Genomic DNA, 16,159 nt, shown 5'->3' with positions numbered 1-16,159 from the left:
GGGAAACAAATCCAGCTTTAGATGAGTGAACAGTCATGGGAATATTTGGGATGAAACAGAGAAACAGGAAGGTGACATCTGGGCTGTGCATGGGGAACCTCCACGCTATTGGCCCATGACTGTGACAGAAGAGGACTGAACAGAGGAGGGGATGCAGTTGTATGGTTTTCTATTTTGGTTCTAGGTAAATCACATAAGGCCAATGTATGTGGAAAAGATAAGCAGGAACGTGAACACAAACAAGATCAGTTTTAAAGCTTCAGTAGTTATAATCAATCTTCCAATCATCCGTCTCTCTTTACTATTATGCCAGAGTTTTTTAAAATATATTTTATTTTATTTTTTTAAATATATTTTATTGATTTATTACAGAGAGGAAGGGAAAGGGATAGAGAGTTAGAAACATCGATGAGAGAGAAACATTGGTCAGCTGCCTCCTGCACACCCCCTACTGGGGATGTGCGTGCAACCAAGGTATATACCCTTTTCTGGAATCGAACCTGGGACTCTTCAGTCCACAGGCTGACGCTTTATCCACTGAGCCAAACCAGTTAGGGCTATGCCTCCCTTTTTGAAGGGAGGGGTGGGAGCTAGTTCAATGCTATGTCTCTAGTACCCAGAACCATGGCTGGGGAGCAAGAGCTCGATACATTTAAGCTGCATACTAAATAAATGAATGGCTTAGTTTAAAACAGCCTAGACAGAGATTTCTAAGATTACTGTGATCTATAAATAAGCTTTCATCTACTCTCATTCCATTAGAATGTGTGAATGTACTGTAAGGTTGAATATTTACCTTAGACCTATTAATGTTTCCCTTTCTTATTCATCTCAAGTATCAGCCTTTTTATTAATAGATATAAGAAGAAGAATTCCAAACATCAAACACCTACTGTAAGCATGATACTGATTTATTTGGATTGTTACATGTAATCTTCATATCAGAGCTACAATTCCACTTGAACAGTTATCTTTGAAAGCCTTTGAATGCAACTGGAGTATAAATATCTAGAGAGATTATAAAATGTGTCTATGTTTTATCTCTCTATAACATGAAGAGTTGTGTACACACTCCTTTGCTACATAAGATTAAAGGAATAAACTTGAGGGTTTTTCAGTGCCAAGAACTTTACATATAATAACCACAGTTCAGTTGATGGGAAAACCGAATCACTGCTAATCTCCATTGCTACCACTCTTAATTTTAACCCCCAACCCCCGCAGAGGTGGCATTATTATCCATACCTTAGAGATGAAGAAATTGAATGCCATAAGAGCAGGTAACTATTTATGTCATCTAGGCACTAGAAACTTGATAGTATAAAACAGACATTCCATTTCTGGAAAGCCAACAATAACCAATAACCTATACATTATTAAATGAGAAGATAATAAGTGCTGTATGAAGAAGAAATGAAGAAGAGAGAAAAGGGCATAGGGGTATTGTAAGAAGGCGAGGTTTTCAATAAAATAGACTGGTTAGGATAGATCCATTGAGATAATAATAGTTCTATGCTTGGAAGACATAGACTAAGCCAAGCACATATCCGGAGAAAAGTATTCCAGGAAGAGGGAAAAGCTAGAACAAAGTCCCTAAAAGGACAGTGTGTCTGTGTGGCATATTTGAAGAATAACAAGGAAACTGGTGTTGCTGTAGCAGAGAGAGCAAGAAAAATTATAATAGGATACAAGAAGTGAGGCCATTTGGAATACTATAAGTGAAACAGGGCCTGTGGTAGGGTCTTTAAGCACAGGAATGACAATATCTGAATTTAAGTTTAAAAGGACCACTCTGGCTGATGCGTTGATAATAAATTGTAGAGAATGTGGTAGAAGCATGGTGAACAGTTAGGGAAATACAGCAGAAAAAAGCAAAAGAGAATGGTAACTTGAACCAGAGTGGTAACAGTCAAAATTTGATGAAAGGGAACTCTGGTTATGTATAAAAGATAAAACTAAAGGATTGACTTAAGAATTGAATGTAGAAATATGAGAGAAGGAGTGGAGAAAATCATCAGGCCACGGTTTTGGGCCCGAGCAACTGGAAGGACGGAGTTGCCATCAACTGATAAGAGGAGAAACAAATTTGGGAAGAAGATCAGTAGTTTAGTTTTGGACATTTTTAGTTCCTGCTATTAGTTATATGAGTGAAGGTGTCAAGTAGAGAGTTGAATGTATGACTGGAGTTTAGGAAAGAAGTCTAGACAGAAGATACAATGTTTTAAAATTCTATAACCCTTTTCTTTTGTGAAATTTAGCATACTTTAAGAAGATGCACAGCAGGAAACTTCATAATTCTGTAGTTTATCACAAAGTAACGACTCTTGCTGCCAGCAGCCATACTGAAAAAAGAAAATGTCCTGAACTGCAGGATCCTCATGCCCTCCCAATCACTGCCTCCTATCTCCCTCAACAGGCAACTAATACCCCAGATTTTATGGGTATTTCTAACATTTATATAAAATATTTAAATATATAATTTATATATGTTTATATAAATATTTAATATTCTAACACACTTGATTCATTCAATCTTATACTGATGGGTATTTAACTTTTAATTTGAAGACATTAGGAATAATGCTGTTATGCATATTCTGGCCATGCCACTTGTTCCACACATATGTGAATTTTGTTTGGAATGTGTAGCTAGCGGTAGAATTACTAGATTATATGATTAGCTGATGCATTTCTTCAGTTTAATACATAGTGCCAAATCATTTTCCATATAAATTGGTGGTTGTGCCAATTTATACTCCCATCACATCTTACTCCACACCTGGTATTATTAGTCTCTCCAATTTTGGCCATTTTAGTGATGTCTTCTTAAGTTTTCAATATGGATATTAATTTAATCTAAAGGTATTAATTTAATTTAATCTAAAGATATGTAAATCCAGCCATGGTACTTGATGAAATAACCTAGGAAATTAAAGATTAGTTGAGATCAAAGAAATGAGCCCTGGGTCCTCCAATATCAAGAGATCAGAAAGAAGAGGATGGGCCAGCAAAGTCACTTACTTGCCTTCCAAGTGGCAGAATTAAATTTCAATGCATGTCTATCCATCTTCAGACATGCTTGGCTGTCTCAGAATTACAGGAAAAGGCAAATAAGTTCAGAGAGGCAGGTAACTTGTGGGTCTGTCACAGCAGAGTATTCTAAGTGAAAATGTTTTCTGTTTCCTTCTCTGTAATAAAGTAGCTGATAGATACATTTTAAAGGGCAAAACATATTAAAGGCTTTTGTGGAGCAGGTCTAAAGAAATGGTGGAAGCTGATAGTAGATTGCTGAAGTTCTTTCATTATAACCAAGCAAGTATAAAGCAGTGAGTAGTTGAGCAAAAGAGGAAAAACTAGAAAGAAAAAGTTCTTAACACTAGCAAAGAACGTTTTGGGCATTTTTTTGTTTGTTTGTTTGTTTGTTTCAGCAACAATTTATTGCTATGGATCTTGCCTTCTTGATTTTACAGCTTCCTGAAGTCAGGGAGAACGTGTGATGCTTTGATTATAATCTGGTTCTGGGATTGTCTGCTATTCTCTGAGTTTCATTTTTTCTTTAATTTTGTCTTATTATTTTTTTATTGAACCTATTGGGATGACATTGGTTCACAAAATCATAGAGGTTTCAAGTCAACAAAACATCATTGCTCACTCATCACCCAAAATCTCACTTCATCCCAATTTATTCCCCTTTGCCCACCTCCACTTCCCTCTGGCTATCACCACACTATTTTCTCTCTGTGTGTGCCTCTCTTTCTGTCTCTCTCTCTCTCTCTCTCTCTCTCTCTCTCTCTCTCTATATATATATATATATATATATATATATATATATAGATAGATAGATATAGATATAGATATAGATATACATACATATATAGCCATATATATGTACAGATATATATATATATGTATATATGTGTATATATATATATGCTAGTAGCAATAGTCGTTACTTTGTGATAAACTACAGAATTATAAAGATTCCTGCTTTGCATCTTCTTAAAGTATGATAAATTTCACAAAAGAAAAGATTTATGGAATTTTAAAACATCGTATCTTCTGTCCAGACTTATTTCCTAAACTCCAGTCATATGTGTGTGTGTGTGTGTTTGCTTAATCCCTTCACCTTCTATCCATCCCCCCAACCCCTCTCCCCTTTGACAGCTGCCAGTCTGTTCCATGTATCCATGCTTCTGTTTCCATTTTGTCCATCAGTTTATTTTGTTCATTAGATTCTACATATGAGTGAGATCATATGGTATTTGTTTTTCTCTGACTGGCTTATTTCACTTTGCACTGTAATCTCCAGGTCCATCTCTTCGTTTTAGAGAAGAGGTTGTCAAAATGAAATCATGACCCAGAATGGCTTTCACCCTCCCAAGAAAAATATATATAAACTTGTTGCTTCAAAATTCAGAGGTACAATCACAACCTAACTCAGGTTTGCTCTGTGATAACCAGGACATAATTTTTCTTTTATATATTAATAATCATTTTTAAGTCATAAACACAAGAGGAAACAAAGTTTTAAGGGCTTGTTTGTTCACTAGGGTTTCCCCAAAACATTTCATAAACTATTTCTCTCCATCCCCACCCAGGTGTACAATAGAAAATGGTTTGGAATATAAAACAAGAGTTATTCTCAGTATCTTATATGTATTTGGCTGTCAGCCCTTTGGATTTCAAGGAATTTGCATTACTTCTGATTCTACAGTGTCTACCTGGCATATGATCCCTTCTTTAACGAGGCATTTGCATCTTCCTTGTTCTTTCCTATGGACACGTTTTGGTCCACAATCTTACTTCGGCTTCTTTGTGTTAATGAGCATCCTAAACATAGGGTGGGCTTATTCATCTTCAAATTCATTGCCATGAAAGAGCAAAATGGACCCTCAAGATAATTGGCCTGAGGGTGGTGGTGTGGAGACCAGAAAACAATGGGATGTTGGGGGTTAAAAGATAGGAGGGGACCAATTAGTCTTTACAATTTCAAGTAATAGATATGCCTCTTGTTGTTTTAAATAAATTGTCTGATTTCTTTAATTTTAACAAGCTATATGTGTGTACCTTATAATTAGCTTTTCCTTATTAAATATGACTCTTTTCATTTAAATGTAGTAGCATTGCTATGGTGGAGAACAAAGGAAATATCTAATTATTCAAAATTTATTACAACACATGTATTAGAGAAATTCATTTCAATCCAGATTCAAGCACAGGCATGCTTGTTATACAATGTAGCTCCTCTAAGCAGACCCTTTGTAGCTTCTGTTACAAGGCCAAGCAATTGTCCCCAAATCCTTTCTCTAGCAGACAGTGGTGTGTGTGTGTGTGTGTGTGTGTGTGTGTGTGTGTGTGTGTGTGTGTGTGATGGGTCCATTAGCATGAATAAAAGACTTGTTTACTAGAGTAACTAGCAAGCCACCATTATTATTGTCATTGAAATTACCACTCAAGAGCCTAAACCTAAAACTAATCAACATAAAGCTATACAGAGCAAGAGTGGGCATAGAGCAGGTAGATAGATAATGACACACTGATAATACTTAATCCAAATCACATTTTCCTTGAAAAAATCTGAAAGATCTTCTGCTATCACCCCTCCCCAACCCTAGGAGGTAAACTGCCTTAGGTGGTGGTGTAGAAGAAGGGAGGGAGGGAAGGAGGGAGAAAGGAAGAGAGGAAAGGAGGGAGGCAGGCAGCAGGCAGGCAATAGGACTAATGAAGATGTAATATTTTGAGCACTATAATTCACGTTTTTATATAATATTTTCTAATATTATATATAGTATCTCTCTAAGGTCATTTTAATTCATATCATTTTTAGGATAAGGAATATGGAAATCCAAGTGCTTAAGGTGACATGCTATTAAAGACAATAATTAAAAACAAAGTTATCCAGTCATGTGACAAGCATTATTCAGCATTCACCATGTGCCAGGTTTTATTATAAATAGTCTATGAGTATGCATCATTGCAGTAGTTATTGCTGTTATCCCTATTTTACAGATGAAAAAACACCAATCTGGATTTCCTATGATGCTCAAACTTCCAGTTTGCATTGTTCTGTCATAATTTGTATGCTAAGCCCACATCCTGCAGATCAAGGATAGATCAAGAACATGGATGGTGATTGGCATAGTGGACAGTGGTTAAGAGCCTGGGACCTGGTGGTGGCTAAGACCTGCACAGACATGACAAGTTCTGGGTTCCTGAGCAAATCACTCTACCCTCTTCAAGCCTCACTTTCTCATCTGTAAATTGGGGTAATTGCCATGCCTACGCTGCAGGATTTGGGAGGATTCAATAAAATAATGTACATAAAGCACTTAGAACAGGGTTAGGTATATGTAAGATTCAGAAAGGTGAGCTCCTATTTGCTCTTCATTGGGAGAAGAAATTGAAAGATAGTTTAGACAAAATAAGAATCATCCCTCCTCATGAGTGTACACAGATTTGAGCAAAATCATACACTGACATGTTTTCTTTTCATTTTAAAGCATATTTAGAGGAACTATTTAAAGGAGTGAGAAACCAAGGTTTTCTCACCCATTCAATAAATTAGCCCCCCAAGCAATGCCTTCCCTGCACCAGCAGGTTACTGCATGAAGGCCATCCCTGATCACCACAACATATCAAACTAGTTAAAAGTCCTTGTCTGGTATTCCATTGTGAGGCCACAAATTTTCTATACAATCTCATTCCAGCTCAATTAAAGATTTTGTTTCCTGGGATTCCAAACCTTGTGTGGACTCTGATTCCCCTCTCAAAACAGAATCTCCGGAGAGGCAGAGGCCACCCTCCTCAGCATCCCCCAGCGTCCTCCAACACAGTTCCTGCCTCCAACATACTCCAGGGAAACCCTGGAACACACTGCTACCCCTCCCATATACTTGGTAATGGCAGGATGCTGATACCCATGAGTGTGGAGACTAGAACAGGTCATATTCCGACCCTGATCCTATGTTGTTAGCTGGGACAGGGTTGTGGCAGGCAGAAAGGCAAAAGGGATGAGCTGGCACAGTTGCCAGTAATGACACTTAGCTGGTGCCTGCTGATAAACTAGAAGAGCAGATGGCACCAGTTCGTGATGGTCATTAGAGGCCTGACATTTATGAGCAAAGCCTGAGTGACTGAGTTGAGATAATTGATGGGCTTTGCAAAAAACAAAACAAAACAAACAAACAAACAAAAAACAGCCACATTCAGGAATAAGTGTTTCCTGCATGCTTGTAAGCAATGCAGAGGTCTGCCGTCCATCACAACTCTACCACGCTGCATATAACACATACACTCAAAAGCAGTCACCACCAGTAACCTAAACTCCAGATGGAAGAAGCAGATTGCATGCTGGTTTATGGCAGGCAGCATAGTCTAATGGAACCATGAACAAGTAAGTCAAGAGGCTTCTGATTCCAAGCCTACAGCTGAGCAGATGAGCAACTGGTGTTAGGTCACTCAAACTTCCTGACCTCAGTTTGCACTGCTTTAAAAAAAATACCATGTGTAAATCTCTGTAATTGTACCTAATCTATTGCATTATGATTCTCTGGTTAAGTATCCTTTTTACTCCTATGGTCAGAGTGGGGGTTATGTCTAAATCTTGGTAATAGTTTAGGGTCTTTCACAGATCTTGGCACACACATATCCTCTATTCTTACTAAATGAAAGGACAGGGAAGGTATTTCCCTACACAAACACACACACACACACACACACACACACACACACACACACACACTTGACCCTTGAACAACACAAGGGTCAGGGCACTCAGTTGAAAGTCTGCATATAACTTTTGACTCCCCCAAAACTTAAGAACTAGCAGCCTATTGTTGACCAGCAAACTTACTGATAACATAAACAGTTGATTAGCACATATTTTATGTTATATGTATTATATACTGTGTTCTTACAATAAAGTAAGTTACAGAAGAGTAAATGTTATTAAGATCAAGGGGATATGATACTTATCCGGGGATCACTTTGTAAGTTATATAAATATCTAACCACTATGCTCTACACCTGACTCTATTAATATATTGAATGCCAATTCTAATTGAAAATTAAAAAAAAATGTTACCAAGAAAATAATAAGGAAGATAAACTATACTTACAATATTTATTGAAAAAATCCACATATAAATGAATCTGTGTGGTTCAAACCTGTGCTTTTCAGGGGTCAGTTGTGTGTGCGTGTGTGTGTGGGTGTGTCCCTGTGTGTATGTATGTGTGTAGATATATAGACAGACAGACAGACAGACAGACAGATGATAGGTAGGTAGGTAGGTAGGTAGATAGATAGATAAACATTATCCATGAAATAGATCAAGACCTAGTAGATTTCAAAAATTCAAGTGATATATTCAGCACCTGTTTACTTTATTCATTGGCATGATCCCAGTTTTAATATTTGCTTATCATTACTGGGTTATGTGATCCCTCTCTCAAGTTGAAAGGACTGTCATTTCATCTCTATGTGGTTGAGACTCCCAGGGATTCCTGAATGGACCAGAATGTAACATACCTGTGGTACCGATATGTTGAAAAGTTTGGTAGGAACTTCCATGCTTCCCCTCCCCACCTAATAAGGGTTGCTATGTAGAAAATAAAAATGTGTCACATATTTTGGTGTACATGATTTTTACCTGATGTCTGAAATATACCAATGAAGATTTAGCAGGAGTTACAACTCAGGTTCATTCTACTAGCTCTCAAGAAATAATATAAAAACCTTCAGTGTGGGAAAATGAAAATAGTATAAACATTGAACTTAGACATATATGTGTAGACACCTCAGTTTCATCACTGAATATCTCTATGTCTCTTTTTTTCTCATGGGCCTTAGTTTTCTTATCTATAAAATGCAGACACTAGTTCTACCTCACAAGATCAAGGTGAAGAGTAATGGGGGCCAGGTGAAGGTGATAAACCATCAGCCACTGGGACACCAGAGTGAATGTGTAAATGTCAGGAACCCAGCAGCCTGTGGGTAGTAAGGCACCAATACAAATGTATTCATTTCTATGCTCTTTCTCTGCTAAAACCATAGAGCTATACTAACACTTTTTTTGTCACTGTAAATATATATAAAGTACATATGATCTTGGAAACATTGTCAGTCGATTCCTTGTACTGGAACACCACTTTCAGTCATTACTTGAGTGAGTAGATATCAATTTACTTTGCTATTGAGCCTTAGGGAACCCCTTGGCTAATTCCTGCTGACCGCATTGCAATGAGTGATGATCTTCAGTGCAATTAGGGTGGTGACAATTAAGAGTGAGAGCAGTAGCCCCCCCCCCCCCCCCGCAAGTCTTGAAATCATTTATTTCCCCCTTGTTTATTTGATTTTGCTTTCGCAATTCAGAGGGTTCAAATAACACACGGTCATGATGTGAAAATTGTGCCACATTGTCTGATCCAAAGTTCTGCTAATATGGTAAAACACAGAGCCTCAGGGACCTGAGTGATGCACTTGGTTGTTTGCCTTGATTTAATTCATCCATAAAAGTTTCGATTTTCTACCTTTTTATACCAATTCACTGCAGTTGAAGGAATTGGTTTGTGCTGCCTTCTGTTTACCACCTCAGAAAATATTGTTATTGCTTTCATTTTATAAATCCCTGCTACATAAAACTCCAAGTGTATAAAAGAGACAAATTGCAGAAGGATGTGTGGCAGAGTATGATTACTTATTTTACAAGTGAGTTTCCTTTACCAAAAATTTACAATGGTTGCATTCTAATCAATTATGAGTTCCCTAATACTTTTTATGTTTTTAGCTTATTTGTTTTGTTTTACTTTTCACGGTTTCAAAATGTGTGTTGTAAGCAAATCTTAAAGAAATTTCTAAGATTTTTAAGTTGGAAGAGATATTTTTCCAATTGTCCCTAAAGACACTAAGTTATCATGTGTGGAGGTATAAAAATTATAGCCCCCTGCCCTGACCAGTTTGGCTCAGTGGATGGAGCCTCGGCCTGTGGACTGAAAGGTCCCAGGTTCGATTCTGGTCAAGGGCATGTACCTTGGTTGCGGGCACATCCCTGGTGGGAGGTGTGCAGGAGGCAGCTGATCGATGTTTCTCTCTCATCGATGTTTCTAACTCTCTATCCCTCACCCTTCCTCTCTGTAAAAAATCAATAAAATATATTTAAAAATAAAAAATAAAAAAATAAAAATTATAGCCCCCACATTCCTTTTTGCCTTTGTATGCTCTATTCCCAATAAATTATCTTCCTTTCCAACCACAGATCTCCCTATACTTTCCCTTCTCAATCTCAAAACACCTAATCATCCTATAAATACAATTTAAATATCATCTCTTCTAGGATTCCTTCATAACTCCCCCATGTTGATTTAGCCACTCTTTACCCTGAGCTTCCACAGCTTTTATGTCAAAGGCCTGACATAAGCTTGTAATTTTATAGTAAACATTATACAGTATTTTTCCCCTTGAGGTGGTGCCCTCCTAGAGGGCAGGGGCCATGTCTGAAATAGTAGTTAGGAATAACACCCTCTCCCTTCCCAATGACTTGCATATTTCATACCAATTTAACACTTGACAAAATTTTACACAAATTTTCTCCAAGGTACTTCTAAGATGTATCCTAGGGACTAGTATAGAACATGTAGATCTCATTGGATATTTGGATACTTTTCTCATGAAATTTGATGAAAAAATAAATTAGAATTAGAAAACGAGTTATTTTCCTAGTTATTTATTTCTGTGTACTCTTGGACAAATCTCACTAACACTTCTGTGCCTCAGTTACCTCCCTCTGAACACAGAGAATAGATAACCCACTTGTATCTTTAAAATATTTTATCCTCAAACATAATTATAAAACAGAATAGGTAAAGTATATTTTAGAAAATAAGATCTTAGTAGCATTTACTGATATCTTAGTAGATATCCTGAGTAATTTGACTCTGCACTGGAAGAACCAGATGTGAATACAGAGGAAGCAAGCAGACACTAATTATGCTCTATTATTGAGGAACAACCTTTATAATTAAACCACAAAGACAGAAAACAGCTATAAGGATTGTTTAGGTTCCAGTAAACTCCTAAACTACAGCTGTGAGATTTTAATTTTTTTCTTTTTTCTTTTTATTAAGGGAAGAAAAGGGATGGCAGGTAGTAGAATAAAAAGTGATAGAAGGCTAAGAATATGCCCAAGTTACATGAAATTCAGTGGATAATTAGTGCTTATCCTGTGTAAAAATTGGTGTGTGGTGGAACAAAACTTCAAGGGGGTCATGAGGGTTGAGTTCTAGATGTGACTCTGGCAAGACCGTCAACTCTCCTGACCTGAGTTTCTCCATCTTCAAATAGGTCAAGGCTATTTCTTGTTTATGCTGTTTTCTCAGCAATTATAGCATTCTTGGATAATATTGGGTGTAATGTTCCATTATATAGATATAAATACAACATACATATGTTTTTATATAGAATATAAGCACTATGTATAATGTTTAATTATATTAATTTAAAGGTTAAAAATGTATATATTTATAAATTGAGAATGTTAGTCTAGATTGCTTAGCTCTCTTTAAATATAAAATTGAGTTTCTCCTTCATGTTCAGGAAATAAAGAACACAGCCCAACAGCCCTATCTTCTCAATAGTGAGTGGTGGAATGCTTTGCTCTGTCTGCCCGGTTGTTAAACATAATGTAAATGAGTTAGATCAAACTTCACCGAAATCTAAAAATTATTACCTCCATGACTAGGCACAAGTTGTTTTCCTGGGACTCAGTTTTTCTATCTGCAAAATGGTGACACCTAATCACATTGTGGAGAGAACTGAATATAAGAAAGAAAAGTAGCCCATAGGGATGTTTTATAGACATTCACATCATTCTTGTTTCCCTTCTATAATAACTAGTACAGGCTCCCTGCATAGTACATACTAAATAACTTGTTGATTGATTACTTGTGGGTTGAAATTTCTCACATATAGTAAATACATTTTAAATCTTGGGGGGGATTTCTGCTCCAAAGTTGCAAATCCTTCCAAAATATCCTACTCACCAAAGTATGTCTCAATAAAATATGGATAGAAAAGAAAATACACACTAATTTCTCAGTAAGCATAGAAAATTTCCAAGATTGTGTTTAAAAATTAAGGTCCCAGCAAAGTGAGTTTCTCGTTTATGTTCTAGGCCCATGGTCGGCAAACCGCAGCTTGCGAGCCACATGCGGCTCTTTGGCCCCTTGAGTGTGGCTCTTCCACAAAATACCATGGCCTGGGTGAGTCTATTTTGAAGAAGTGGCATTAGAAAAAGTTTAAGTTTAAAAAAATTTGGCTCTCAAAAGAAATTTCAATCATTGTACTGTTGATATTTGGCTCTGTTGACTAATGAGTTTGCAGATCACTGTTCTAGGCTAACTTGGAACAGACTCAGAATTGGATACAGTTGCTAGCTTGATATATCTTCTTTAGCTTCTACAGAACAGCAGATTTCCCCCTTGAAATCCCTTCATACAACCCACTGGAACCGATTTGCACAATCCTATCATATAAACTACTGAAACCCTGTGAAGGAAAGTACATTGTACTTCTTCCTATTGATCCAGATCTTCATCAACTCAAAAAGCGGCTTTTTAATTTAAAATATTGTAATATTGTAGTTCATTTTAAAGCAAACATTTTAACCTTCAAAAGAAGGTTAATTCAGAGAATCAGTGCTTGAACATTTATATACCGGAAAAACCGGCTGAATCACAGGGACAGAGCCCAAGGGTCAGACATGATTCCATCACTCTGATTCCAAACACTGAGTCTAAGGATAGCATTTCCTAAGCCTGGAATTGTAGTATGAGTGATACCCTCTCTGGAAGTCACAGCAAATAGGCTATGTATAAAGTTAGTACAACTGGACTTATTCACCCTCTTTTATTCTTGACCATCTCTGAAGTGAACTGGGTACTCCTAGCACGCTGGAAAAGTTTTTTTTTTTTTTTTTTTTTTTTTTTTACTTAAGACCTGGCTTCTTTTGTACAAAATGGAAGTGAGAGCAAACCAGGTCACTCTGTTAACCATTTTGGTATGTCAAAAATTTCTATTTATTGGAGAGGTGACAATGGCCAGTCAGGACAAATAATACATGGAGGAAGTCAAAATAGGAAATAGCATACCATCTCTGGGATAAGTACATTGCTGAAGGATGCTTCCATCCACCAACTCTTTTCTCCATGTTTCATTTTTATGGAATAAGTGACTCAAACCTAGGTACTCTGTTCCCACATCCGCCAACCTTCGGATGAAACAAGAAAATACCATGCCAGCTAACAAAGGTAATACATGGCATATTATGGGACACTAATAGCATCTCTCTGACCTCACAAGGGACTGTTGGCATTTCTGTTTATCAATCTCCTCCTTTTTCCTTAGATTTGTTTCTCTCTCTTTTCTTTTTTCCTCATTGTGTCTGACTGACTGTTTTTTCAAAGCAATTTTATTTTATATAAATTATTTTCTCTTCATCTTTCCTCCATCCTTCCCGGCCTAATTGTTACCTATTTAAATGCTTTCCCCATTACACTCTTTTAAAAAGGAAATATTTTTTTAAATTCCTCATTCATACGTATTTGTGAAGCTTTTCACTTTACCTTTTCTTTCTAGGACAGATGACTAACTTTTCTCACTTTGACATGCATGCAGCAATTGGGCATACCCAGATTTACCTATTTCTTTTCTTCTTATAGTAATTCTTTTGGGGGAGGGGTTTCAACTTTATGTCTCTTGCTATTTTTCTAGCCTCTTTACTTGCTGTCCGCTAAAGTCACACTCTCTTTTTCCCTCCTTTGCTGATCAACTTTCTTAACACAATTGACCCATTACTTATCAACATTTTTGGGGGTGGGTTGGGGTGTCTATACCAATAATGTTGGCCTCAACTTTGAATCATTTTGCCAAGCCTTAAAACTATTGTGTTTTTTTTTTTTTTTAAATGTTTGCCCATGCTCTCACATTTCTTTTGCTTTTGGCATCCCCAAAGTAGGTATCCCCCATGGAATATTTTATATTTATATAAAAAGTTTATCTATTTATGTTTTATTGATATTCATAGCCCCAAGATGAGCAACATTTAATTAGCCTCAAACACTACTACATACATATTTCTTCACTTCGTTATAGTCGGCCTTTTAAGTCCCTGAAGAAAACCAACCACTAACAACATCTGTTTTTTTGCATCAGAAACAATTTACCACTCTACGTCCATGGCCACTTACATTCTTCATCCTTGCAGTTGTCTCTTTTAATTTAGTTCATCACAACATTTGTGTTGATCACCCTGCCTGGGTCCCACAGTGAACACCATTCCTTAGACAGCTGTCACATCAAAAACCACCTTTCCCCTTGCTTGCCACTGAAAGCCCACGCATGCTATGTCAGGTCAAAGACAAGGTAAGGGGGACAGGAAGCTCCTAATCAAAGAAATAAACACAATAACCAGCACTGATAATCCTGCTTGTGTGTCTGTGTTTGTATATGTGTGTGTGTCATTGAATAGTCATAGCACTTGATATGAATCTTTTTGAAAACAGGAGCCAATTTTCTTATACCATAATTACTTCAGAAATATCATATATATAATATTTCTGAAATAATCACACATATAAATAATTCACATATATATTTTAAAGACACATATATTAAGATTTAAAAAATTACCCAGCAGGAAATCAAAGGGAAAAATAATCCCCTTAGAGTTCTATATATCATCAGTGGCTGCCTTCCAATTCTCCTGACTTATCAGCATCTCTGAACAGTCCTCACACTGTTAAACATCCTGCCAGATACTTGGAGGCTCACTGCTGCAGCTCGCTAGTCCCAACAGCATCAGCATCATTACTATTATTATTATTATTATATATATTTTTTTTACTCTGCAGAGTTGCCTCTACAGAGGTTCCTCCTACCCCAGCATTTGGTGTTAAAACTTACCGCTTTTACCAACTCCCCCTGCTCCCAGCATTACCACCTTGTACTCTCTGGACCCGCCTGAGGCTGTCGCGCTGCTGGGGGAGCAGCTGGCTTCGTTTTCTACCTCCATCTTACCGGAGGGACCGGAGGAGAATAAAGAAGGAAAAAGTCGCCCGTGTCAGGTGCTTGCTCAGAGATTAAGCAACTCTAAAACTGTGTCAAAAGAGAGGTTTAGGACGAGGTAAGAACCCTCAGTGCGGGGCTGGCTGTTGGTCCTGTGCTCTGAGCGGGTCTCATAGCAACCACTTCAATTGCTTCCAATAAAAATCTGGCTTTTACCTACCCCCCCCCCCCCCCTTCCTTCCCGGTCCTTCACTCTTTCACTCTCCCGCTATTGCTCCTGTTCTCTGTGTATCTTTCTGTCTGTCTGTCTGTCTGTCTCTGTGGCTCGCTCTGTCTGTTTTGCTGTTTGTTTGTCTTTCCCCTTCCCTCCCCTGTTTCTCCGTTTCCCATCCTCACTCTTTGTTTCTGTCCTTTCTCCTTCCTGCCCCCTGTGCAGTCCCAGCTGTCAGAGGCACACATGCTTGGCTCCCACCCAGGCTGGGCGGCTAGAATGGAGTGAATCGGAGACTTAGCGGAAAGATTCTGTCTCACAGGCTGATGATTTCTGTAGCTACAGCTTCAGAGACACTGTTTTCTTCTGATCAGTCGGTTAATTAAGAAAGATGGCTGTTGCTTATCTTCTTGCTTTTTATCAACATCTTCTTCCACAGTTCTTCTTTTGGGAAGAGACTTGCTACCAATTTAGGGAAAAAACAAACAAATAGTAACTCAGGGCTTTTCAGGACTGGTCTTTGGTGTTGAAAAATAGCTGGCTAACAGGAATAGTGTCCGCTCACATGAGAGCTGCAGTTCTAACATAAGGAGGTGTTTGAAATTAGGTCATTGTCCTGTTTGGACATGGGTCATCCTTGTTTACACTCAGTTATTAGGACCAACCTAAAGCACAAGGATCCTGTCAAGTATGAAAGAAATACTTAAATATTTTTTGCTGAAAATTATGATATCATTAAAGATCATGTAGGATAATTTTTCAAATGTCTAAAATCTTACCCCTTATTTGAATTCATTAAAGCTTTATGGTGTTTGCTTTTCTGTGGAAAGCTTCTAAACTATAAACGTCTTAGAGTGCTTTCAATAATCCCTACTTGTCATAGTCAGACC

At 37.5% G+C, this 16,159-nt stretch overlaps 1 protein-coding gene across 2 annotated transcripts in view; it reads right to left on the bottom strand.

Annotated features, from left to right (window-relative positions):
* The window catches only part of RIT2 (Ras like without CAAX 2), a 259,850-nt gene extending 244,456 nt beyond the window's left edge, over nt 1–15,394 (bottom strand). The window contains exon 1 of one of the 2 annotated variants that reach the window (XM_080683896.1): nt 14,957–15,394. In XM_080683896.1, coding sequence (XP_080540022.1) covers nt 14,957–15,065 — 109 coding nt within the window. In that variant the 5' untranslated portion in view covers nt 15,066–15,394. The remainder of the gene's footprint in view (nt 1–14,956) is intronic. The other variant, XM_080683897.1, reaches the window with a different exon arrangement.
* Nucleotides 15,395–16,159: the final 765 nt, after the last annotated feature.

The sequence above is a fragment of the Plecotus auritus genome, assembly GCF_963455305.1.
Source record: "Plecotus auritus genome assembly, chromosome: 8".
In the NCBI taxonomy this organism is placed as follows: domain Eukaryota; kingdom Metazoa; phylum Chordata; class Mammalia; order Chiroptera; family Vespertilionidae; genus Plecotus; species Plecotus auritus.
Note: the sequence above shows the minus strand (reverse complement) of the source record. Positions and strands in the feature narration are given on the sequence as shown.